This window comes from Erpetoichthys calabaricus, chromosome 1 (genome assembly GCF_900747795.2).
Source record: "Erpetoichthys calabaricus chromosome 1, fErpCal1.3, whole genome shotgun sequence".
Classification (NCBI taxonomy): Eukaryota; Metazoa; Chordata; class Cladistia; order Polypteriformes; family Polypteridae; genus Erpetoichthys; species Erpetoichthys calabaricus.
This window is the reverse complement of record NC_041394.2, coordinates 309,895,263-309,922,751: the sequence shown is the minus strand read 5'-3', so window position 1 is coordinate 309,922,751 and position 27,489 is coordinate 309,895,263. Positions and strand designations below refer to the sequence as shown.

The following is a 27,489-nucleotide window of genomic DNA, read 5'->3' as shown; positions in this document are numbered from 1 at the left end:
GATGCAACATTATTCATATTATTCATATTCATTTCCATAACATCTTGCGGTTTGTAATCAGTGACTGCGTGTTTTTTTTCCCTGATCTTGCCAGTCCCCACATGTTGCTGTGTGCTGTTTCTTTTGTACTCCAGGACATGCAGAGGAAAGAATAGTACAGAGCAGTAACTTCAGCGCTATATGCAATCAGCAGATTCAAATGTTAACTGTTCACACACCCGCAAGGATCGTCTTTCCTTCATTTGCAACGTGTGTACCGGTTACAATGTACACGCTTCTCTCTATGCTGTGGTTTGTATTACACACCTGAAAGAAAGAGACAATATATGTGAAAACATCATCGCACTAATGCAATATTATTTGAAAACGAACAGCGTCAGATCGGGTGCAGATCTATGCTGGCGCTATAACTGAAAGAAAAAAAAGATCAACGTGTGTTGATCCTGCAGCACTAAATAAGCTCACGCGCTCTAACATTCCATCCCCACCCCCCCATCTGACTCTAAGTAACAGCGCAAGTACAGACGCAAACCAAGTGTGAGTCCCTGGTTCGATCCCCACTTGCTCCTATATTTGCTGTTTTCAGTAGTAAGCTGCTCTTTTTGTTAATATTATACAGTACGCACATACACAGCAAATCTTACCGCTACGCCACGGAAGCTGTTGTATTGTTCTTGAACCTTTTGTGAAAGTGTTAATTTGATGTTTGGACTTCATGCTTCACACATTCTATAGTTTATGCCTACATTTTGTAACATTTATTACTAAAATATGAAAAAGTTTCTGTTTTAACAATGTGTTTGCACAGATTACTGTAGAAATGGAACACACATGAAATGCGTGTGTTCCAAATAACGATCTATTATTTCCACTCTAAAACTCCACTTCACTCCCAGATAATCAATGAAGGCATGAGCTTGGGAGATGCCCGTGCACGTTGAAGTCGGTGGGGGGATGGAATAGCCAGCTGCTTGCAGCTTGTTTTTATCGGCACATTTAGAGGACAAAGTACGCTGGCGGAGAGGTGCAAATGGTTTTAAGGTGGGCCGGATCTACGAGTTTTTTCGTAGACTCTGGTAATTCTAGTGTTAACCACAAGCAGTGGCATTTCCTTAACACACAAGTAATCTATAACTTTAACATTGATGTGGATGAATTTTGAACTGCTGTGCAGGTATTATCATGTTGCGTCACGCAGGACAAAGCTTGTTGACTGTGTTTTATTGCTTAGGGGTGCTCAGTACTTTACAAGGTATAGCCCCCCTCCCCACCATCACCACCACTGGTCAGTGATCTTGTGGTGTTGCTTTGTAACATTCTAAGCTTCTCTCCCACTCTGAAAGAGCCAATCAGTTTTGAATCTACAGATATACACCAAAAAATGAATGCAAATTACATAGATAGATAGATAGATAGATAGATAGATAGATAGATAGATAGATAGATAGATTAATAAAGTATCTATCTATCTATCTATCTATCTATCTATCTATCTATCTATCTATCTATCTATCTATCTATCTATCTATGTAATTTGCATTCATTTTTTGGTGTATGCATATTTTCATGCTTAAATCCAAGCAATGTTTTATAAAAGAGAACCTTAGTTTGGAATTTTCCACTTGTGGCATCACGGCAACACTCAAGAGTTTTGGATTTTGGAATTTCAGATTAGGGATACTCAGCCTATAATGGATAATGGTACAGTAATCCCTCCTCGATCGTGGGGGTTGCGTTCCAGAATGTGAAGGTAGTCTTTCAGCATTTTTTAGAGGAGCCTCCATATCCTCTAGGCCAGTGTGCAAACATCCCCTCTGCTCACACCCCCTCCGTCAGGAGCAGAGAATGTCAGAGAGAGAGAGTGAGAAAAGCAAACAATCAAAAATCAATACATGCTGTTTGATCTTTTAAGTATGCGAAGCACCGTGCGGGAAGCATATTGCTTGACAAAGCAGCCACAAGTAAGCCCAGCAAGGAAGGGAGCAATGTGAAGGTAATCTTTCAGCATTTTTTGAGGAGCGGCTGTATCCTTTAGGGGTGCGAACAACCCCCGTGCTCACAATATATTTGAGGAGTTTTATTTAATACGTAATACGCGCTGTGGTTGGGTATCTTCTCAGCCATCTGCCAATAGCGTCCCTTGTATGAAATCAACTGGGCAAACCAACTGAGGAAGCATGTACCAGAAATTAAAAGAACCATTGTCCACTGAAACCCACGAACCAGCGAAAAATCTGCGATATATATTTAAATATGCTTACATATAAAATCCGCGATAGAGTGAAGCCGCGAAAGTCGAAGCGTGACATAGTGAGGGATTACTGTAATGTTTTTACCAGTTACAGTATTCTCTCCGAAATTAAGTATTCATTGAAACAAGGTTTGTCATTTTATTATAATATCTTAATATCTTTCATAATAGCTTAATAGTTGTTTTAACAATATGTGAGCTGAAATGATCGAATATGTCGCTCACTTTGCAAAAAACAATCAAAAACATGCTTTGAGAGTCCACGCATTCACTGTCTCATTTAACCTAACAGGATAAACTACTGTGTATGCACACAGCAAGCACATAAGCATGCATGGTCAGCACACCACAAGTTAAGCTGGCATAGCTACCTAAAAGTGAGTGAGCAACCAGCGCCAAGGGATAAAACAGCCTTGCAATCTATCGTTAGATTTAATTACAAGATGTGGATCATCCTCGCTTGCGTGAAGGCGGTTTGGCTTTGAAAAGACAGATATTGTTCAATAAGACAGCAATCTACAAACTATGTAGGAAATCAGTTGCTGTTAAAAGCAGCTCAACAGCTAACTTGTTTCACCATTTGCGAACTAACAACCGCACAGAATATGAAGAATTCGAAAACCTACAGGAGTCAGCTATCCACATCAGGTCTAAATCACCCAAGGTTCAAGCACAAAAACACGCTCAACAAACTTCAGTGGAATAATTCTGCAAAAAAGTGCCATACAACAAGAAAAGCAACAGACGGCATTACATAACAGATGCCATCACCAGTTACATCTCAGAAGATGTGATGACAAATCAAGCAGTTGAGAGGGATGGTTTCAAACAACTTTTGAAAACATTAGAAACAAGGTACACACTGTCTGGCCAAAAATATTTCAAACAGCTCTACCTGAATTGTTTGATTCTTGTAGCCAAACGCTGATGCATAAACTGCAGAAGGCTTCAACATTTTGCCGCAACAACAGATTTAAGGGCAAGCCGAACATTTTGAGGCATACGTCTACTTGACAATGCATTTCATCAAACAAACCTGACAACTGCAAAACTACTGTTTGCAAACATCCTACTTTCAGGAAGACCACAGAGGTGACATCATTGCACTGGGTCTCACAGATGCGTTGGCATCATGACCATTGCAACAAGACCACATGGCTTGCATGACAACAGACAACAGGGCTTACACTGTCAGTGCACTACAGATTAATAACTGAAAGAAGTTTCCTTGTTATGGACATATGTTTTATATTGGTTCTGGTGAGTAACTTGGATTCCTCTGTAAAATGCAATTTAAGTGAAATTGATCTAGTATGGATCTTTGTAGGTATCGGGCAAAAAAAATCTGTTTGGATGAATTATCTGTTCAAACAAATTAAATAAATAATTCAAATAGATTATTATTATTTCTGTAAGAAGCATATACACCTATCGGGAGAGTTTGATTTCGCAAGCCGTCTTGGTTGGGTGTCCTTAATTCCTAAGCTCATTTTTATCTTTCATTATTTAAAACACTTGCACATATCCCCGCTTCTATGCCCTGTTCCATCCCGTAAAAAAAAAAGCAAAGCAAAAAGGAAAAAAGTCTTTTGGCAGCTATTTAAAAAAACAAAAAACAAAGGAAGTCAGAAGGCGAGTCTCTGCATACTGCTATTGAAAACACAAGAAGTACATTTCTCCAAATTGAGGAAACTTGCAAAAAAGTGCCTGTGCATCCCTGCCTCATGCAGCCCTTCCCAGAGGGCTTTCAACACTGGAGAAAATGTAACATGTAACCATGCTGCTCTGAAGCCAGATGTTTTGGACAGACTGGTATTTCTGTCACACAACTTGAAGTTTCCTCAGTAGAATTGTATAATTGTTTTATTTTTTTTCCTGATAACTTATAGTTAATAATTTGTTTAAAAATGTTACGGGTTTGGGGGTTTTTGTATCCTTGTGTAATATATGACAGAACATGATTACAAATGCTATTGTTTATTTTTTCCTGTGCAGTATTTGACAGAACAGTATGTTAGATTTTTGTTCTTGCTTGTATGCTGCGTAATTCACCTTACAGCAGAGCAGTTTGTTTATCCACACTGTAATGTTCGTGCCCTGTAGTTCAATTATGATTCATTTTATTCCGTTTGGATTCTTATCTTGTTTACATTAAGGGTAGGTGTTTGTTTAAAACGGTCTCTTTATGATAGTTTTGTTGGTCTTAGTGCAATTTTTTGTGTAAATCCTTTAGGCCACTTTGATATGGTTTCCTTATACTTTCACTGTTTGATCTCAGTAAGAGTTTGAGTGGTGATTTGAAAGTTTTTGTTATTTTACTTCAGTTTTAAGTAAATAAATAAGACTTGTTTTCCTTAACTGTTATTTCCATTAATCTCATTAGTAAGCTACAATTAATTCCCTAATAACAAGTCCATGGTAGACAAATAAGACTTTTACAAACACGTTTTTAAAGGATACAGAATAAAGTCTTATTATCGTTATCATCAAAGTCCCAGAAAATATCAAGATAATGTTTTTTGCCAATCGCACCACGGTAGCACAGTCTATTTTTTTTTTTTTTTTCAATCTTTTGTAACTGATTGCTTTAAATATCTTTGAATATCCCTCTTGTGAACAGCATAAACAACTGTTTTCTGGCATAAAAATAATTTGAAATAGATTTTTATTTAATGTGAAATATTTCAGTTTTGTTACATTTTATGTGTACAATTTCCCAAATGCTATTAATTTTAACAGATTTTCACCTGATTCAAGACTTATAATTTCCTGTGGAGATGACAAGTCTGTAAGGATATGGGACACATTAAACAAGCAGTGTGTCAATAAATTCATGGACAACAAAGAGTATGTTGTTGTTTTTTTTTCTTTCTTCATTTTAATATCTGTATGTATATCTTTGAGTTTCATTTAGTTTTTATTTCTCACTTACAAGGCTGCCCTTATATACTCTAGATCAGTGGTTCTCAATCTGGGAGAGGTACTCAAAGAATTACTGGATAGTACATGAGGGAACAAAAAAAAGGTTGAAAGACACAAGTAGGTGAGAGTTCCCAGTTGTGTAAAAGAAAGTTGCAGGTGTATGCCAAGCAGAGCTTCTGGGGCGTGTATTTCTTTTCAGGACTGTGGGTGCTTAAAAATCCTGCATGGTTTAACTTATCAAAGCAAGAGAATCTTGCTATGCTTTTGAAGCAAAAACATATTTCATTCATTTTTATTTCTAGAATTAGAAATAGAAATAAAAATAAACTGTGCATGCTTTGAGAGCACAATGCAGTGAACATTCAATTTGTCAGTTGAGCGAATGGTGAGATTATTTTTTTGATACAGTGCCATACACAGCTGTGATTTAAAAAAAAAAAAACTTAAGCTTCACATTTATCTTCAGTTTATTATGAACATGGCTATACTTGTCCATCCAACCATTCAGTTTTTGCCAGTGCCTAGAGGCACAAGGCAGGATTCAACCTTCCACCCTGGGTGGGCCGCCAATTTCACACATATCCTACATTAGCCAGATATTCTTTAATGTTTTCAAGCATAAAGCAAATCATTTGACATGTAATATGTTAAAAGAAGCTCATAAGTTCTGAGTTGCTCAATTAGCAAAGCTACTGAAATGGCATGCTTAGTCCCTGAAAATGAATCAGCAAAGACTACATTTGCATTGTTCATAAGGCTTTTTGAAACCAAAGTAATGTCTATTAGTTTAGTAGAATAACAGCTAAGATGTGATTAAAAGTGCATAAGACACACATTTGAATGATACAGGAGTGAATGCGATGTCTAAAGTTATGTCTAATTTCTGCAGTTGGAGAAACTTGCAGAGGTAAAATCCATAGCTTTTTTTAGCAAGTGATGCCACTTGAAAACAACACAAAGGCTATTTTAGGGGATTTACTAAAATAATAACCTTTAATTAACAAGTAATTTCACAAAGGTAGCTTTGAAGTTGGAAAGGATCTGATAAAGCAAGGAAAGATTTCAAAATTAAAGTATCCCATGTGTGACATTTGACATTTGAAATAATTTGACTTGTGAACTAAATGGGTTATTAGCCAGCTAATGTCTCTTCCATACACTGTTGTATTCTTGAAAAAGCAAATATCATAAAGCTGATACACTTGATTTAAAAGCATGTTGCTATAAAAGCAGCTTTAAAAAGTTTTTGTAAATTTAAATGTTCTGAATTATTTTGATAATCACTAATTCATGTGGCAATGACATAATAATGATTGAATATTTTAGTACTGGTTTAAAGCAGTTACCTGTTTTTCGGTTAAAAGATATAACTTACAAGTAAAAAAATTTTAGTATGTGCACATGATAAAATAAATCGGATAGCTCACGGTAATCCTCAATCATTCATTATAAACCTGATGTTGAAATGCCTTCAAATTCCTCCCGCTTTGTTGTTGCCCTGAAGAAAAATACCCCAAGTCCATATTTGAAATTAAAGCTCCAAACTGTATATTTTTGTAAGTTAAAAGTATGGAAATTTCAGGCTTTCTAAATTGTATTAAATATCAAACCACAGTATTGTTAATACATTTTTAAAATTGCACAAAAAAGTATTCACTGTACATAAGAAAATTGTAATGTTTTAACACCTTGTTAAAACCCCCAAATGCAATATTTTTGGGCATGTTATTAGTTTTAGTTCAGCACTTAACAATTTAAGACAAAAAAACTAAATAATGGTACTACAGAGCATTTCAGTTCCTGGGGGTTGTATGATAAAATAAAAGGTTGAGAAGCCTTTCTCTAATAATGTGTAACATTATTTGAGTTCTGTTTCTTAAAAGAAAAGCTTGTATCAAAAATGACATTTAAGTAAAATATTAATAACAATAATAATCCTAGCAGCTGTAATTAAATATTGAATTACATTCTAAAATAATGCAATTATATGCTTCATTATATGCCCCTAATATTTTTTATTATTGTGTCTTATTCTATTGACTGTTGCTGTTTCTGCTGTTAGTTATTAGTAAATCTGAGTGTTAAGTGTAATAACTGAAATATTGTTCACATTGTGTTACACACTCTGGACACTTTGGTATGCTTTATTAGACCTCTTATATACAGTTTATATACAATATTAAATATATGTGCTGTTTCTTTAATTACGCCATTTGCTGGATTTGTTTTTTTTTTTTGTTTTTTTTTTTCCTTACTACATTATTTTTTAAGTTGGATAAACCACTTGAGGATGAAACATGTTATGTTCTTATAACAAAGTTGTGACCTGCTGAGCTGGCTACTTTGAACAGCTGTTTAAAGCTGATCTTCCAGCTAGAATGTTGAATATTTCTGGGTCCACAGTTAATGACGCTGATCCTCCAATTAGCTGTGGACCATTCAGTCTCACTGAGATTATAAAGGTGGTAAACCAGCTGACTGTAGGGAAAGCTGCAAGGATCTGTGGTCTCTAGGGTGTACTTCTCTTGGCTGGTGGTAAGGCCACCCAATCTTTGCTTCCATTTGGGACATGGGTGTCATCCCAGCTGACTGCAAAATGGGACTTGTCGTCCCTGACTGGAAAGGGAAGGGTGATCACCTGGATAGTGACAACTACAGGGAGGGAATAACACTGCTGTCGGTGCTGGGTAAGGTCCTTACTAGGGTCATCCTCAATAGGATCCGTGATCACTTGCTCATCTACCAGCGACTGGAGCAGTCTGGTTTTATGCCTTAGAAGTCTACCATTGACCGCATCCTGGCACTGAGGATTCTCATTGAGCGCAATTGTGAATATTGGCAGAGTTTTTTTGCAACCTTTGTCGGTTTTCATAAGGTGTTCGACTCAGTTGATCAAGCTGCCCTGTGGGACATTCCGTGATTTCGCCGGATACCCCCCAGAGTTCCTGGATATTAAGGCTGGCCTGTGAATGCTGTGCAAAGTAGAGGCAGAACCTCTTTGTTTTTCCCAGTTGACTCCAGGGTTCATCAGGGGTGTGTTCTTGCTCCTACTCTATTCAGTGCTTGTATGGACTGGGTGTTGGGTGGGATTGTGAGGTCCAGCAGCTGTGTGGCATCTGTCGGTGAAGAAAGATTCACCGATCTTAACTTTGACTCCACGAGGAGGCTCTGATCTGGGCTCTTGAGAGACTGAGCAAGGAGTCAGAGTGTCTGGGCTTAGAAGTATCATGGGTAAAAACCAAGATCCAGGCCTTTAATGACCTCTTGGGCACAGCCATCAGCAGTGCATCTGTCGGAGGAGAGAGTATGGATCTTGTCGAGAGATTTAATTACCTTGGCAGCAGTATTCATGTCTTGGGTGACTCTTCCTATGAAGACCATAGACGGATTGGAAGATAATAAAGGGTCATGAGGTCACTGGAAAGGGGTGTGTGGCGCCCCCTATATCTTTGTCAAAGGACAAAGGTTTTGCTATATGGGTATGAGACATGGATGCTATCCAGTGACCTGAGATGAAGACTGGACTCCTTCAGTACTATGTCTCTTCAGAGAATCCTTGGGTACCGCTGGTTTGACTTTGTGTCGAACGAGTAGTTGCTCATGGAGTCCCGAATGAGGTATGTTACCTGCATTGTGAGGAAGCGTCAGTTATGGCACTCCGTCCATATGTGCAATTCCCCATGGCTGATCCTTCTCACAGGGTCCCCGTTATTGAGGACCTGAATGGCTGGATCAGGCCAACAACAACAACATTTATTTATATAGCACATTTTCATACAAAAAGTAGCTCAAAGTGCTTTACATAATGAAGAAAAGAAAAATAAAAAGACAAAATAAGAAATTAAAATAAGACAACATTAGTTAACATAGAAAAGGAGTAAGGTCCGATGGCCAGGGTGGACAGAACAAACAAAAAAAAAACTCCAGAAAGCTGGAGAAAAAAATAAAATCTGTAGGAGTTCCAGGCCATGAGACCGCCCAGTCCCCTCTGGGCATTCTACCTAACATAAATGAAATAGTCCTCTTTGTAGTTAGGGTTCTCATGGAGTCACTTGATGGTGATGGTCATACAGACTTCTGGCTTTTAATCCATCCATCATTGTTGGAACATCATGGTGCTTTGGGTAGATGGTGGTGGCGCAAGCCACCACCAAAAGGACACCGGAAAAGGAAACAGAAGACAGAGTAGGGGTTAGTACAGATTTTGAATGAATAGTTATAATGAATTGGATATACAGAGTATCAGGATTTAAATTACCAAGGGGATGCCCACGTAACACCTGGCTGAGGCAGATAGATGGTAATTTCCGGGTAGTGGGATTGGACTGCATGTCTACCTGTGGGATTGCCAACCGAGATCCTGAGCTGTTTCGTCATGTGGTTGGTGCAGCAACATGCTGTACCAGTGCATGCTCCCCAACCTGACCTGGCATTACAACCAAAAAAAAAAATTAAGTTAAAAGTGTTTTGTAAACAAGCAACTAATAGTATTCATTTATCTATTTTACTTGAATTTAACAAAAATCCTGGTCCTTCTAGTTAACTGCACCAGCTGGCAGGGCAGGCTGTTCAGATATTTATTATCCTTCCTGCCTACTTTAGCTGATCACAATTTGTACAGATGAAACAATTTTTCGGTCTGTTCAGTAGGCACATCATCCATATGAGCGAACTCACCACTGAGAGATTGTTAGTAGACGGTCCAGGACGTCTCCTTAACTGAGTGTCCAAAAAATATGGTCTTAGGTCTGATGAAACAGCAAAAAAAAAATTGATTGTTAATCTATGGCACAAATTTACCAGCTACACTTAAAAGCATCCTTATCTTAAGATGCAGTATTAACTAAGGACTGTGAATGGCCAGAACAGAAATCAAATAACAGTTCACCATTCAAGTTCAGATCAGAAAGCAATTTCTTCCAGTCAAGCTTTTATAGACATCTCCAAGCATTGAAGTCTGCCTACATAACTACAGGATCAGTGGTACCCTTTCAGACACAAAATCTCATTTTTCTAAAAAGATTAAATATTCTGACTGCATTTTGCAAATATATGCACCAAACAACTTTTCAAAGTTTTCCATTCTAAAAACACAGTCCATTTGTTTTGACACACATGCAATAGTAGAAGGCATTGTGTGACACCTAGCTGGGTACAAAATGCAGTTCAGGTCATCAAACTTCAGAGCAGAACAAAGATCACCTTTGCCCCTGGAACCAGACTTCTTGGTCATTGCCATGTGTAGATGTGAGTCTGACTGTATCTACCCAATATCCTGTATCCTGCACAATTTGTGTCTCCTTCCCCAGTAGAAAAATTGCAGTCCATTTTCCATGAGCAAATTTTAATTGCCATATTTTAGTATGCATACATCTATCTTTGCCTCACATATCACTCAACTGGCATTGCATCTGGCCCTCATTCTTCATATTTTAGGTGATAAACCCACATGGCAGCTACTCTTGACAGTCCTTTTTGATGTAAGCACTAATTGGCAGTTTATTGTTGTTGTTAATATATAAGTGAAATATGCCTGCTTTGTAAATCTGCATATCCATTCTTTTCAAAGCTTGAACCAGCATAGAGATTTCCAAGGTAGCGTTAAACAGTAAAAATCTGTCAGGACTTTGATTACATGTCACATGATTTTATTAATATTATATTTTTTTGATTGCTTGTTTATAAAGATAGAGCCTTTGCTTCTTCATTGTTTTGATGTGTATTTTTACTATTAGGATTTTGCCGATTTGCAACACATTGTACAAAGCCTGTATATTTTAGTTAATTTCTGACCATGCAGTATTGTAATGCTCAATACATTGTTGTAATTTTTTGAAAAATGGTAAAATTTTAATATTATCAATTTCAAACTAATTTTTATTTTAATTTTTATAGTTCTGCAACTTTTGTTGATTTCAATATAAATGGAACCTGTATAGCATCCTCAGGGGTTGACAAGACACTGAAAATCTGGGACATTCGCACAAACAAGTTATTACAACATTACCAGGGTAAGAGTCTGTGATTAGACAGAAATAATTTCAGAAGTAATGATAATCTAGTAGGCAGCACACATTTGTGTATGTGAGTCATAATATATATAGGTTGGGGACATGCACTGATTACAGTGGATTGCCACACCCACCACACGACAAAACACATGGATTGGGACCTGAGTGTAGCCGTGCAAATAGAGTTGCACAAATTATAGTCAAGTCAGTGGCATTAGGTCAGAAAAGATTTATGAAACTGAATGTTCTGCCAAGTATTGTGTTGACCAATGTGCATGAATAGTAGACATCTTACAGTTTTTTGCATACAATGTTTTATAATAAAAGAGTTTATGCTTTCCAAAAAACAGATAAGCTATGACTTTTGTGAATTGTGCAAAGATAAGATGTTTTCTTTCCTAGTGAAGCTAAGACACAATGCAGTTTATTGTATTATAGCAAATTAGGATCGTTTTCATTTACTCAAGACCTGTATATACCTGTAAATCTTTTTCTCTTATATGATGTGTTTATTTTAAACTTTTCTTGTTACAGAAGTATAGTAACAAGTTGCCTACTAGTGTTGAATTCTGTATAAAATTACTTAGACTAAAACTTTTGTAGAAATGTGAGTCAGTCCTGTTAGTTAGGGCAGAACTTTTTTGTGATTCATAAATTTGCCACAATTCTCAGTGAGCTTTTGTTGTAATGAATTTGTTGTAATACATTTGCATCTTTTAACCGCCACCTTATCGTGGTGGAGGAGTTTGCGTGTCCCAATGATCTTAGGAGCTCTGTTGTCCGGGGCTTTATGCCCCTGGTAGGGCCAACCAAGGCAAACTGGTCCTAGGTGAGGGATGAGACAAAGAGCGGTTAAACAGACCTTCTATGATGAATGAAAACTTTGGATGGCGTTTTCCCTTGCCCAGACGCGGGTCACCGGGGCCCCCCTCTGCAGCCAGGCCTGGAGGTGGGGCTCGATGGCAAGCGCCTGGTGGCCGGACCTGCACCCATGGGGCTCAGCCAGGCACAGCCTGAAGAGGCAACGTGGGTCCCCCTTCCCATGGGCTCACCACCTATGGGAGGGGCCAAGGAGGTCGGGTGCAGTGCGAGTTGGTTGGTGGCCGAAGGCGGGGACCTTGGCGGTCCGATCCTCGGCTACAGAAGCTGGCTCTTGGGATGTGGAATATCACCTTTCTGAAGGAGAAGGAGCCTGAGCTAGTGCACAAGGTCGAGAGGTTCCAGCTAGATATAGTCGGACTCACCTCGACGCACAGCTTGAACTCTGGAACCAATCTCCTTGAGAGGGGCTGGACTCTCTACCACTCTGGAGTTGCCCCCGGTGAGAGGCGCCGAGCGGGTGTGGGTATACTTATTGCCCCCCGACTTGGAGCCTGTTCATTGGGGTTTACCCCGGTGGACAAGAGGGTAGCCTCCCTCCGCCTTCGGGTGGGGGGACGGGTCCTAACTGTTGTTTGTGTGTATGCACCGAACAGCAGTTCAGAGTACCCACCCTTTTTGGAGTCCCTGGAGGAGATGCTAGAGGGCATACCTTCTGGGGACTCCCTTGTACTGCTGGGAGACTTCAATGCTCACGTGGGCAATGACAGTGAGACCTGGAAGGGCGTGATTGGGAGGAATGGCCCCCCCGATCTGAACCCGAGTGGTGTTTTGTTATTGGACTTCTGTGCTCGTCACGTATTGTCCATAACAAACACCATGTTCAAGCATAGGGGTGTTCATATGTGCACTTGGCACCAGGTCACCCTAGGGCCTCAGTTCGATGATCGACTTTGTGGTCGTGTCGTCGGACTTGCAGCCACATGTCTTGGACACTCGGGTGAAGAGAGGGGCGGAGCTGTCAACTGATCACCACCTGGTGGTGAGTTGGCTTCGATGGTGGGGGAGGATGCCGGTCAGCTGGTAGGCCCAAACGTGTTGTGAGGGTCTGCTGGGAACGTCTGGCAGAGCCCCTTGTCAGAAGTAGCTTCAACTCCCATCTCCGGCAGAACTTCGACCACATCCCGAGGGAGGTGGGGGACATTGAGTCCGAATGGGCCATGTTCTATGCCTCTATTGTTGAGGCGGCTGACCAGAGCTGTGGCTGTAAGGTGGTCGGTGCCTGTCGTGGTGGCAATCCCCGAATCCGCTGGTGGACACCGGCGGTGAGGAATGCTGTCAAGCTGAAGAAGGAGTCCTACAGGACCCTTTTGTCCTGTGGGACTCTGGAGGCAGCTGATAGATACCGGCAGGCCAAGTAGAATGCAGCTTTGGTGATTGCTGAGGCAAAAACTCAGGCGTGGGAGGAGTTTGGGGAGGCCATGGAGAACGACTTTAAGACGGCTTCGAGGAGATTCTGGTCCACCGTCCGGCGTCTCAGGAAGGGGAAGCAGTGCAGTGTCAACACTGTATATGGTGGGGATGGTGCACTGCTGACCTCGACTCGGGACGTTGTGGGTCGGTGGGGGGAGTACTTCGAAGACCTCCTCAATCCCATTAACATGCCTTCCAATGAGGAAGCAGAGCCTGGGGACTCTGAGGTGGGCTCCCCCATCTCTGGGACTGAGCTCACCGAGGTGGTCAAAAAACTCCTTGGTGGCAGGGCCCCGGGGTGGATGAGATACGCCCGGAGTTCCTCAAGGCTCTGGATGTTGTAGGGCTGTCTTGGTTGACACGTCTCTTCAACATTGCATGGACATCAGGGACAGTGTCTCTGGATTAGCAGACCGGAGTGGTGGTCCCCCTAAGAAGGGGGACCAGAGGGTGTGTTCCAACTACAGAGGGATCACACTCCTCAGCCTCCCTGGAAAAGTCTATTCGGGGGTTCTGGAGAGGAGGGTCCGTCGGATAGTTGAGCCTCGAATTCAGGAGGAACAGTGTGGTTTTCGTCCTGATCGCGGAACAGTGGACCAGCTCTACACCCTTAGCAGTGTCCTGGAGGGTGCATGGGAGTTTGCCCAACCAGTCTACATGTGTTTTGTGGACTTGGAAAAGGCATTCGACCGTGTCCCTCGGGGAATCCTGTGGGGGGTACTCCGAGAGTATGGGGTACCGGAACCCCTAATAAGGGCTGTTCGGTCCCTGTATGATCGGTGCCAGAGCTTGGTCCGCATTGCTGGGAGTAAGTCGAACCCGTTTCCAGTGAGAGTTGGACTCCGCCAGGGCTGCCCTTTGTCACCAATTCTGTTCATAACTCTTATGGACAGAATTTCTAGGCGCAGCCAGGGCGTTGAGGGGGCCCGGTTTGGTGGACTCAGGATTTGGTCACTGCTTTTTGCAGATGATGTTGTCCTGTTTGCTTCATCAGGCTGTGATCTTCAGCTCTCCCTGGATCGGTTCGCAGCTGATTGTGAAGCGGCTAGGATGGGAATCACCACCTCCAAATCCGAGACCATGGTCCTCAGCTGGAAAAGGGTGGAGTGCCCTCTCAGGGTTGGTAGCGAGATCCTGCCCCAAGTGGAGGAGTTCAAGTATCTCGGGATCTTGTTCACGAGTGAGGGAAGAATGGAGCGTGAGATTGACAGGCAGATCGGTGCGGCATCCGCAGTAATGCGGGCTCTGCATCGGTCTGTCGTGGTGAAAAAGGAGCTGAGCCGCAAGGCTCAGCTCTCAATTTACCAGTCGATCTATGTTCCTACCCTCACCTATGGTCATGAGCTATGGGTAGTGACCGAAAGAACGAGATCGCGAGTACAAGCGGCTGAAATGAGTTTCCTCCGCAGGGTGTCTGGGCTTTCCCTTAAAGATAGGGTGAGAAGCTCAGTCATCCGGGAGGGGCTCAGAGTAGAGCCGCTGCTCCTCCGCATCGAGAGGAGTCAGATGAGGTGGCTCAGGCATCTGATCAGGATGCCTCCTGGACGCCTCCCTGGTGAGGTGTTCCGGGCACATCTAACCGGGAGGAGGCCCAGGGGAAGACCCAGGACACGCTGGAGGGACTATGTCTCTCGGCTGGCCTGGGAACGCCTTGGGATTCCCCCGGAAGAACTAGAAGTAGTGGCCGGGAGGGGAGGGTTGGGGGGGGAAGTCTGGGCATCTCTGCTCAAGCTGCTGCCCCCGCGACCCGACCTCGGATAAGCGGAAGAGAATGGATGGATAGATGGACATTTGCATCCTAGGTACAATTCTTTAGGATTACTATGTCAATATTCAGTTGGATCAGTTTCTTATTACACAAATAAATGCAGTTTAAAACCATAAAATTTGAGCTTATCCGCTTTGTTGACAGGATCTCTCATTGCTGTACAATTAACCCTAAAAAATGTACAGTATAAAGGTTCAGTAAACACAAACACGCAATTAATTTGTAGAAAGGAATATTGAACTCAGAAGATGCTTAAATAATATGAGTAGAATTTATAGATAATCCTATAAAATAATGACATTTATTTGTTTTCCTTTTAAAATCAGTTCACAGGGCTTCAGTTAATTGCTTCTCTTTTCATCCCTCGGACAACTACCTCATCAGTGCATCATCAGACAAGACACTGAAGATCTTTGACTTGCTGGAAGGAAGGCTTATTTACACCCTGCATGGCCATAAGGTAGGTGAAACCTCTCAAGACCTTATTTAAGAATATTCTCAGTTTTATTAATACATGTGGTATAGAAAAATAAAAGAGCACATGCATAAATGTTAGACTGTTATGTTCTTAAACAACGTTTACTTTGCAATCTGGAGACTCGAGCATATTCAGTAAACAGATTAAACAAATTTAACAGTTGAGTTTATAGATAAGCAATTCATACCACCTTTGTGAAAGCAGTAGTTGGTTTTTGATGTGGAGAAAATTGTTGGGGATTGGTGGTGATATTCAGAGCCTCTCAGTGGCTGCTCGTGTTATTCCTCATTTCTCCACTTCAGTGCAGAATAGTCTTGTATTGTACTGAAGTGTTAACTCTTTATCCCAAACTGTTAATCAGTGCTGAAAGAGTAATTTCGGTTGTGGTTGTTTGGAAACTATACCTGGTTTGTCTGAAGAGTCTGAAAGGTGCAAAAACTAAATATGATACTGTTTTTTTGAGCATACGTAATAAACACATTACATATTTGCAGTACAGTGTAGCCCAAATTAATTGATAAAATGTAGCATCTTATCTATTTTCATCATTACATTCATTATGTTTTGTGTTTGCTGCTTTCCTGCGGTTGAAGATTACTTTCTTTTTGGGTCTTGGTAACAGAAATACTGTAGAAGTTAAACTGTTATGTACACGTCCTGAATTGAAGACAGGGAAAGTAGTCTTGAGTGATGAACTTCAGATTACATCCTTTGAAGCCAGATTAAAACATGGTTTTTGTATACATTTTTCCCCACTTTCCTACTTATATTGGCAAACTGATTTAGCTATAGATTGGGAGCATTAGAAATTTTTAACATCTCCAACAGCTGAAAGGTAGAATTGATCTGACATTGCAAAACCTGTCAAAGCCAAAAGGCTTCTCTTTCTCACTATGCAGAATGCTTTGCCATTTAATTAAAGACAGTAGTAGCCGTCTAATGAAAAATAAACTTTTCCTATAGGTTTTTCTACAGTGCATAGGAGACGGTAACCTGAAAAATCTTGTAATATAACAATTATGTTCAGGGAGTGCTGACTGGAGACAAAGATTTCAATTCAGTAAACTGTAATACACATTTGAAAGTTTTAGGAGTTTGCGTATTAACGTGACAGTCCCATAACCAATAAAGTTTCCTCTCTGCACCTGAAAGATACATTGGTCCCACCATATTGTCTGCTGTTATAAACTCCAATTAAATGACTGGGACCTAGGAAGAATTTAAAATCCTAGCAATAAAATAAATGTCTGTAAATGGTACAAGTTTTAATTCTATGGCCCTCCAACTTGGATTGTCTTGCATCAATAATTTGAAGTCCCATTAATGATTTCAGTATTTTGTTAGAACTTGCACTGAAGCTATTCACAATATTATTACTGGCTATTTCAGTGTCCTTTTGGTGTCCTGGCTTAGCACTTAGTATATCATTCATTTTGATTGAGTTATTGCTATTAATCCTTTGCAAGGATCCAAGAGTGGGTGTGTTTTTGCCAGTGACTGACCTAGTGTCAGACTTTTGGAATTATTGTGGTGCATTGTGAGGTGCATATAGTGGAGCTGTATAACTTGCTAAATGTTAAAATTTGGTGCTATGCATACTTCTAAAATTTTATTAAAATCTGTTTTTATAAAGTATTTTTTGCTTAGTGAAAAGTGTTTGTGGTCAGAATTGTTCCTCATTATTAAAAGAGTGGTCTCTGGTGGCCTATCAGTGGAAGTTCAATTTTAGAATATGATAAAATTTTAGTTTTTGTTACTTTGCAATAGTGTTTAATGAGAGTAAGGATTGTTTTACTCAAAATGGGAGTTTCATGTTTATTTTTATTGATGTATGCAGTGCTGGTATAGTTATGAGGGGGGACCCAAAAATAACCGGAATTTTGTTGTTGTTAGGTTGGCACTTGTAGTACGTGGTTGGGCTGCTAGGGCGATCTAGTTACACTACTCACAAGTCAGTCTGACAAGTGCCATCAGTCTGGAAGGTTGTGCTTGTGTTCAGTGAATTTTTTTGTAAAAGTAGGTTGCGCAACAGTGTGAGAAGGAAAGGCCCTGATTTGTGGGAGTCGGGCGATTGGTTCTTTCATCATGACAACGCTCCATCTCACACTGCTCTCAGGATTCACCAATTTTTGGCAAGAAACGGTATGACAACCCTGAACCACCCACCCTACTCACCAGATTTAGCTCCGTGTGATTTCTTTTTGTTCCCTCGGATGAAAAAAGACTTGAAAGGAAGGCGTTTTGCTGACGTCGAAGAGGTAAATCAAGAAACGACCAGAGCATTAATGGGCATTGCTTCAGACGAATTTAAAAAATGTTTCGAACAATGGAACAAACGGTTAGATAAGTGTATTTCCGCCAATGGAGAGTACTTTGAAGGAGACTAATTGTAGTTTGTACAGAAAATTAAATTAAACACGTTTTAAAAATATTTCTGGTTATATTTGGGACCCCCCTCGTATGTTGTGGTTTGGTGCTGCTTCACAAATCTAGAATCATGGGTACAAATGTTGGGGCCTCATTTATAAAGGTTGCATACACAGAAAAAGAGGCTCAAATGTACACATCCAACTTCCCATGCAAACGTCTGGACCAGCTAAATTATATCTCGCACACATAATAATTTATGTCACTGAGCCAATATTATAATGTGTGTTAACGTGAAAAAAACATTACACCTCAAAAGTCATGAATATGATATATGAGACTGCATTTTCGTTCTCTTTTTAAAGGGACAGTGCTTCGTATTTAACCTGAAGGTATTTTTTTAGTTATTTATCAGTTTATATCGACTACCTGTTGCCATTACTAAAGGAACTGGCTGACAGGTCAGGAATATCTCCGTCAAGCTTCACTTCTTGACACCCACTGTGCTAGAATCCATTAACCGACTACGTTCAGTATTCGTATGGTGTTGGTGCATATACATATAACATGTTTTTGCCAATAACTTGCAGCAGTGTCTGGTTCTCTTAATGCAGTCGAGCACTTTACTGAACTTGTATTGCAATACGGGCACCTAGTGAGAATGAAGCTGCTTTTGTTGACAGTGAGCAGTGACATTCCATTAACGCACAAGTCATCCAGCATATGACCAGCAAACATTGTGTCTCGATGGCTTGGGTAAACCTGTGATTCATTTATTTTGAGGAAAAGTAGCTTTGTTAGATGTGATGGTACTGTACATGGTTGCAGCCTTGTTGTTAAGGTTACACAGGTTAGGTTGATTGGTGGAGCCCTCAGTGATTCATATGGTCTGTACTCTTCATTGTAACAGTAATCACATCATTATATATGCCAGGTATTAGCAGCTGCCAGCTGTGATAGTGCTGCCTTACACTTTTCCTGGACCTCGAGTGCTGTGCATGATCTTGCTCTCTCAGGTGCAGAACACAACCAGTTACTCTTGAATGCAGGTAAAATTTTGCAGCATAGTGATTGTGGCGTTCAAGGTGAGCTCACGTACACATATTTGCAAGGTGATTGTGATTTTTAAATGCTACATTCCGTAGAAATGTTTTTTTTTTTTTTTTTTTTGCATGCACATATTTTCATGCCCGAATCCATGCAAAGATTTATAAATTAAGACCCTGGCCTGCACACTGTCTCTGGGAGTTTTGCACATTCTCCCTAATGTCCACTTTATTTTTTCTCTGGTGGTTCCATCCTCAATGGCATGCAGGTTAGGGTGATTGACAGTTCAAGATTGGCCTTGTCTGAGTGAGTGTGCCCTCTGATGAACTGCTTAAGGGTGCAGAAGTAGACTACGATTCCCAGTGATTCTGTAATTGAATTAGTGAACCTGAAACATGAACAGGCTACATATATGGTTGTCTAAATTTTAATTTTACCATTTATATATATCAATTATAATGAGATTTTGTTTTTAGTACAATTGTATTTCCAGATTTTCATTTTCAATTACTTGAAAATATGAACTACAAATCAAATTGTAATTATTGTAAGTTAATATCTTAGTTATTTTTTTAATATGTGTTCATTGGTTTAGATTTTTATAACAACATTTTGCAAATACTCTTGTCAATCAGGGCCCCGTTTACACTGTTACCTTTTCTCGAAATGGAGAATACTTTGCTTCAGGGGGTGGAGATACACAGGTGGGTTCATTTTGTTGCTTTCATAATTGTATGTCTGTTAATACAGATGCATGCAGAGTCAGCCCTTCACTAATAAAGTTTAATATTAGTACAGTGCTATTAATAATTGAATGTGTGCTATTTGTGAATTCTGAACTATTTGAAATAATTTAACCAAGATCTCATTTCATTATTTTTATTCATGTTATTTTAAAGTGAGTGCTACTAAAAGTCATAGATGTACAGTAATCCCTCGCTATATCGCGTTTCAACTTTCGCGGCTTCACTCTATCGCAGATTTTATATGTAAGCATATTTAAATATATATCACAGATTTTTCGTTGGTTCGTGGGTTTCAGTGGACAATGGGTCTTTTAATTTCTGGTACATGCTTCCTCGGTTGGTTTGCCCAGTTGATTTCATACAAGGGACGCTATTGGCAGATGGCTGAGAAGCTATCCAATCAGAGCACGTATTACGTATTAAATAAAACTCCTCAAATATATTGTGAGCAGGGGGGCTGTTCGCACCCCTAGAGGATACGGACGCTCCTCAAAAAATGCTGAAAGACTACCTTCACTTTGCTCCCTTCCTTGCTGGGCTTACTTGTTACTTTGTTGCGCAATATGTTTCCCGCACAGTGCTTCACATACTTAAAAGCTCAAACAGCATCTATTGATTTTTGATTGTTTGCTTTTTCTCTCTCTCTCTTGCTCTGACATTCTATGCTCCTGACGGAGGGGGTGTGAGCAGGGGGGCTGTTCGCACCCCTAGAGTATATGGGCGCTCGTCTAAAAAATGCTGAAAGATTACCTTCACATTGCTCCCTTCCTTGCTAGGCTAACTTGCGGCTGCGTTGTGAAGTGATATGCTTCCCGCAAGGTGCTTTACATACTTAAAAGCTTGAACAGAACCAATCGGTTATTGATTGTTTGCTTCTCTCTCTCTCTGACATTATCTGCTCCTGATGCGCACTCCTTTGAAGAGGAAGATATGTTTGCATTCTTTTAATTGTGAGACGAAACTGTCATCTCTGTCTTGTCATGGAGCACGTTTAAACTTTTGAAAGAGAGACAAATGTTTGTTTGCAGTGTTCGAATAAAGTTTCTGTCTCTCTACAGCATCCTGTGTTTCTGTGCAAATCTGTGACCCAAGCGTGACAATATAAAAATAACCATATAAACATATGGTTTTTACTTCTCGGATTTTCACCTTTTGCAGGGGTTCTGGAACGCAACCCCTGCGATGGAGGAGGGATCACTGTATACGTAAATCTGACTAACATATATGTAATATGTCAATTTATTCACACATATAAACTTTTATTTTTTTCTGAGTCTTAGGATTATTAAATCAAATGTGATAGTAGGACATCTTAATGTGTGATTTATTTTATTTATTTATTTATTTATTTATTTATTTTGCAATTAAGATAAATCCAAGTCCTAAGAGCAGTGTATTTTTTTTGCTCTTTTGCTAATTGACTACTTGTAGCAGTTTTCAAAGTGACAAACTATAACGTATTTAGAGCTTGAGAGTGTCCATTTTTTAATATTTTTTATTTCCATTTACTTTTTTTATATTTATGACAAGTGAAACTTGTAGATGACAGAATCTGAAGTTGGGAAAACCAACAAAATGAGTTCATTGAAAACAATTTATAGATGTGTGGTTAAAAAAAAAAAAAAAAAAAAAAAATTAAAAGTATGGTTCCTATAGGAAGCAAACTTTGAAACATTATTTACGGTTTATACTTCTGCTGAATTACTTTCCTTTAGGCAATCCTTACAAACAACTTTAATTGTAAAATAAACTGCTTTTTAATAATAACTTCAATATAAGTTAAAGGAAAACTCCACCCAAAATTATTTTTTTGTGCTACTTACCCCATGTAGTTTGTAGCGATGGCCATGAACAATTTTTAATCACGTTTTCATAAATTGTGGAGATGATGAACTTCCTCAGAACATGACTGAGACCATGCTGAACCACAGCAAACATTATAAAAATATGTATGAAAAAATCCTACATTACTTGTATCACACAATCCATATGTCAAGTCATTCAGTTGTATGCTTGTAATGGGCAAAATGCATGCATTTTTGGTAAAATATGAATGAGGGAGAGAAGCATATTTTGTATTCTTTCCCTGAATTCCCTTTATAGAGTCTAATTCCCTGTTTCATTTCAAACTTTATACGATCTCTCTGTGTCTTTTTTATGTAATTGTGCTCCAAGCTTAACAAATTTCATCTAGCACATTACATATATTACATGAAATGGCTAGGTTTCATTTGTTTTGAATATTTAAATGATATACAGTATATATTACTGCTTGTTAAGGAAGACATTGACATTATACACAGTAGACTTCTGCAGTCTATTTCTGTAGTCTAGTGCCAAAAATGTCTAAATGGCAGACACCATAATATTTCCCTTAAATTATTTGAAAGGCCATATTTAGTGTGTAGAAAATACTGTAGAGCATACACTATGTAGTGTGTAATATTTAATAATGGCTTTAATTGTAATTCTATTGTGAAGTGTTGATGTACATTATAAGATTTGCATATTGCTTGCGATGCTTTTTTCTTATTTAATTTTCTCTTTTTCTTCTAGGTATTTCTCTGGAAGAGTAATTTTGATACATTTAGCTCCAAGGATTTCATACAGGCACAGAGTAGAAGGGAAAACGCAAACCCGTCACTTAATTTTCCAGAAAGCCGTCCCAGGCCTGCTCTTATTCCTCTTCCAAAGTCGTCATCCACTGAGGTTTGTTTAATTTGTGTTGTCTTTAACTCGAGAAACTTACATACATTTGATATTTTTATTGTTAAATACACAGAGTGATGAGCATTAATATATTATCACGAGTACAGTACAGTGCAGACAGATAGGATATGTTTATATATGCATGCATGTACTTCTTTCAGAATTTAGGTAAGCTGTTCAAATTAATGTTACTGAATCGTAGGGGTGGGCGGTATGGCCAAAAGTGTATATCACAACATAATTTACATACAATAATATAATCTATGCGCACATACTTTCTCAGTTTGAATACAATTTAGGTGCTTCTATTGGCCCAATTTTTATAAGCTAACACTGGGTAGTTTTTCTTTGCTGTTTCTTTTCATAAGCACCATTTTAATTAACAGAAGTAATCACAAAATATCTGTTTTGTGCAAAATAATACAATAAGAACTGAACAAGAAATAAAAGCCATGTGCAATATACATTTAAGTAAGTCTCACCCACTTGTTCTCTCATGTTTGAGCCACTACAACAACATTAACAAGACAAAATACAAACTTCAACATTAATAAAACTGTCTATTTTCTGTATTTTCTAAGAACACCAACAAAATATTTTGGTGAACTGAGAGATCAACCTTACTGAGATCTTCACCTTATTTTCAGATATTGTGTGATGGACACAGGTGAGCTGATCATGTGGCTGCTTGTTGTGCGTCTCATTATTGTTTGGCTGCTAATTAAGGAAAAAGAAAAAAGTAGGCACCCTGAGTCAAATAAATTAAAACTTAATTAGCAGCAAAAATGGGTCACTAATTAAAAAAATGGTTAGAATTCAGCCACTGCAGCCCTCCAGGACTAGAGTTCGACACCCCCGATGTAGGCTGTATGATACCTAATTGCATGTGAATATTCAATTTTAGTTATAGCAAGTTGAAGTCTGTGTGGACGGAGTACATACCTTTTATTTCCTTAGCTCTTTAGTTCCTAAGCTCTTCATTTTATTTGCCATGTGGATGTGAGGGCAGCCTCATCGGCTCCACGGCTGTACTGCCTATGCTGCCCTGGGTCAGAAGGACAAGCAACAAAGCGGCTTCTAATATTCTCAACTGCAGTAAAAATTATATATGGAAATTTCTCATTTCTACTGGTGTACTGTGCACCACAACTGATTCCCCAGCCAGTGTTAGACTGATATATAAATAGCTAACAGTCATAAATAACATGTTCCTGAAGAAAATTTGCCTTTGGCATGTCGTAAGCGGTTCTACACATACAAATATCTAATATTTGTACCTTCTGTCACATTTGTACAGTGGATGTATATCTTATTAGATAGATGCATTGAATTTTATTACTTTGGTAATTTAAAGAAGTGCACATACACCATTCAAGGAGAAGGATGTACTGTAAATTTGACCATGACAAATCAAACTCTGTGTCTGACAAACATTGCATTAGCAAAAATTAATTCATACTTTTCAGCTTATTGCCATAATAGAAGAGAGATTTGAGCAAATAATTTCAAGGCATCTCTTGTTGTATGTTAGTGAGTTGGAACATCTTGCATGATATACAATTAGTTGCTTAATGTTAGAATAGTACTTCCCAAATTCATGTTTAGTCATTATCATGGGCTGTTTTGAGTTGTGCCTGTATTATATACATGTTTAAAATATTTCTGTTAATCCTTTATTCAATCAGATGTTTACTTCCGTTTTTCTGTTTAGATCAATCCCTCCATTCGGATGCTAGGTAACCAAAACTTGGATTCTCCTTCTCGTGGTATTGGACAGTCCTTGTTTTCAAAGGAAGTAAGTTTTCAGCAGTGATGCACAATTACACTTGTCCGCATTACCCAGTACAGGATATACTTACCTTGAGCACCTTTTTTCCTTTGCTTTCCTTTCCTCTCCGGTAAAGCTGAAAAGGGTAAGTTGTGTCAGTTTATCTGAATTCTCTTGCAGGTCATGTAAGTTGTTCAAGTTTAGTGAAAATTGAAAACTAATGTCTGGTTAAAAGGGATGCAGTTAATGGTTAATGCAGAATCATACATCTGTTGTTGGAATTCCTTTGAATATTGGTTCTTTCATAAGCATTTGTAATTGGGTTGTTGTCAAATGCATTTGCAAAAGACACTAGTAGCTCCACGCTGTTGGCTGTTCTTCCTTTGTTATCCACGGGTATTGGTTCTAGGACCTCCTGTGGATGCTCAAGTCCCTTATATAAAGTGGCATACTATTTGCATATAGCCTACACACATCCTTCTGTATACTTTAAATCATCTTTAGATTACTTTTAATACCTAATATAATGTAAATGCTATGTAAGTATGTGTTATGCTGTATTGTTTAGGGAATAATGTTGAGAAACAAAGTCTATACATGTTCAGTGCAGATGCAACCATTGTAGCCTAACTACATAATACAATTGAAGTCAGGTTACATACACTTAGGGTGAATTCTTTAAAACTCACTTTATTACCCCTAAACAGATTTTATACTAACAAACTATAAATTTGGCATATTGTTCAAGACATCTACTTTGTGCAGGGCAAATGTAATTTTTCCCAATAATTTTCACAGACAGACAATAATATGGAATAAACACCATGGGACCACACAGATGTTAATACCGCTCAGGAAGAAGATGCATTCTGGAAGGCTGCTCAGCAAGGAAGAAGCCTCTGCTACAAAGCCAACATAAAAATTTCAGACTGCAATTTGCAGTGACACATGGAGACAAAGATCTTACTTTCTGGAGAAATGTTCTCTGGTCTGATGAATCCAGGATCAAACTGTTTGACCATAATGACCATCGTTATATTTGGAGAAAAAAAGGGTGAGGCTTGCAAGCCAAATAACACCATCCCAACTGTCAACCCTGGGGGTGTGAGCACCATGTTGTGGGGGTGCTTTACTGCAGGAGGGACTGGTGAACTTCACAAACTAGATGGCATTATGAGGAAGGAAAATTATGTAGATATATTGTAGCAACATCAAGAGCTCAACAAGGAAGTTGAAATTCAGTCACTAATGGGTTTTCCAAATGGACAATGACTCCAAGCATACCTCCAAATTTGTGGCAAAATGGCTTAAGGCCAACAAGGTCAAGGTACAGAAGTGGCCATCACAAATCCCTCTCCTCAGTCTGCTTGAAAATTTGTGGGCAGAACTGAAAAAGTATGTGCTAGCAAGGAGGCCTACAAATCTATCCCAGTTATTTCTGGAGGAATGGTCCAAATTCCAACAACTTCTTGTAAGATTCTTATGGAAGGCTACCCAAAACCTTTGCCTCAGGTTGAATAATTTAAAGGCAATGCTACCAAATTTTAACAAAGTGTATGTAAACTTGTGACCCACTGGAATTTAGAGAGTCAATAAAAAGTGAAATACTCTGCCTGTGAACATTGCTGGAAAAAGTTTGTTTTGCCCTGCACAAAGTAGATGTTTTAAACAATATGCCAAATGTATAGTTTGTTAGTATAAAATCTGTGGAGAGGTTATGAAGTGAGTTTTAAAGAATTCACCCTAAGTGTATGTAAACCTCTGACTTCAACTGTACATGTCAGTAAAAATTTAACATGTTCTCTCTTTCAACACTTACAGATTGCTTTTGTTTAATAACCTTAAAGGGAAATACATAGAATAAAACAATGAGTATTTCTAATAAAGGTGTATATATAAGAAAATATATAAATACAAAAGAGCTGTCCTTCTGGTAGGTTGAACGTGTTATGGGTGTCAAAAACAGGGAAAATGTAACACACAAAATAGAATGCAAGTAATCCTTTTCTCAGACCATAATGGCCAATCTGTCATTGCCACCTCAGAAATACTATACAATAATACAGTATGATTTGTTCTTGCACAGTGTTCCTCACCAAGCACACACAGCACCATGACAACTCCCAAGGCAAAATTCAATAATTGATTATATACCACTCACTAAATACAGAACTAGCACATACTGTATAAAGATACATATTTGTTACAATACAGGGAGAACAAAGTTGAAACTGATTAACATAAATGGAAATCAACAATATCTGTCCATTAATTAATTGTAGAACTATGGCCAATTAACAGTGGAGGAGGTGAAATTGTAAGAAAGGTGCACCAAGACAGACAATAAATCACAACGCAAATTAGTCTAGCACTTTGATTGGTTCTGTCAATAATGCTGCCTTTAAAATGAGATGAAGATAAAAAATAAACTAAAGGCCTGAACGTGTTAGAGATTCTGTGGTGGGGCCTGAAACAAATAGTTCATGCTTATAAAACTATCAGTGTGTCTGAATTAAAGTAGTTCTGATTAAAAAAAAAAAAATCCTTAATAGTAATGTGAAAGACTGAAATCAAATTGTAAGAAGTATTTAATAGTTAGTAGTTGCAGCACTTTTATCAGCAGTAAATATTGAAAATTTGGGGATATTTACTTTTTCACATGGGTGACAGGGTTGTTAGGTAACTTTGCTCCTTGAATAAATAAAGTAATAATTTAAAAATTGCATTATGATTCCACTTAGGTCCCCCTTTCTGTGAGACCAGTCACTGTTGAAAATACGCAAAAACACAAACTTTTAGGAAGAGGGCCACACTTTTACATAGCACAGTATGTTTTGCTGTGAATGTGTACTGAGCTGTGCAAGATTACAGGGTGAATTACATTGTGATTTTTAGATTACAGATGTAATCACAGTTTATGCAGGGGCTAAGGAATCAACACAGTGCCAAAAATCAAGTGTAACTACTTCACCACCTGAACCTTATCGGATATGACGTGATAAGCAACACATACCAATAACAATCCATATTTTGATAAGCATGGTGACAGAAGATGCATTTTGATTAATGAAAAAAAATAAAATGTAATGCGCACACACTTTCAGCTTACTCACAAAATAAAAAAAAAAAA

At 38.9% G+C, this 27,489-nt stretch overlaps 1 protein-coding gene across 1 annotated transcript in view; it reads left to right on the top strand.

Moving 5' to 3' along the window:
* poc1b (POC1 centriolar protein B) overlaps positions 1–27,489 on the top strand; it is a 102,185-nt gene that overhangs the window by 31,333 nt on the left and 43,363 nt on the right. The window contains exons 5-10 of the mRNA XM_028817359.2: positions 4,991–5,098; positions 11,069–11,184; positions 15,571–15,704; positions 19,772–19,840; positions 22,439–22,591; positions 24,303–24,386. Coding sequence (XP_028673192.1) covers positions 4,991–5,098; positions 11,069–11,184; positions 15,571–15,704; positions 19,772–19,840; positions 22,439–22,591; positions 24,303–24,386 — 664 coding nt within the window. The remainder of the gene's footprint in view (positions 1–4,990; positions 5,099–11,068; positions 11,185–15,570; positions 15,705–19,771; positions 19,841–22,438; positions 22,592–24,302; positions 24,387–27,489) is intronic.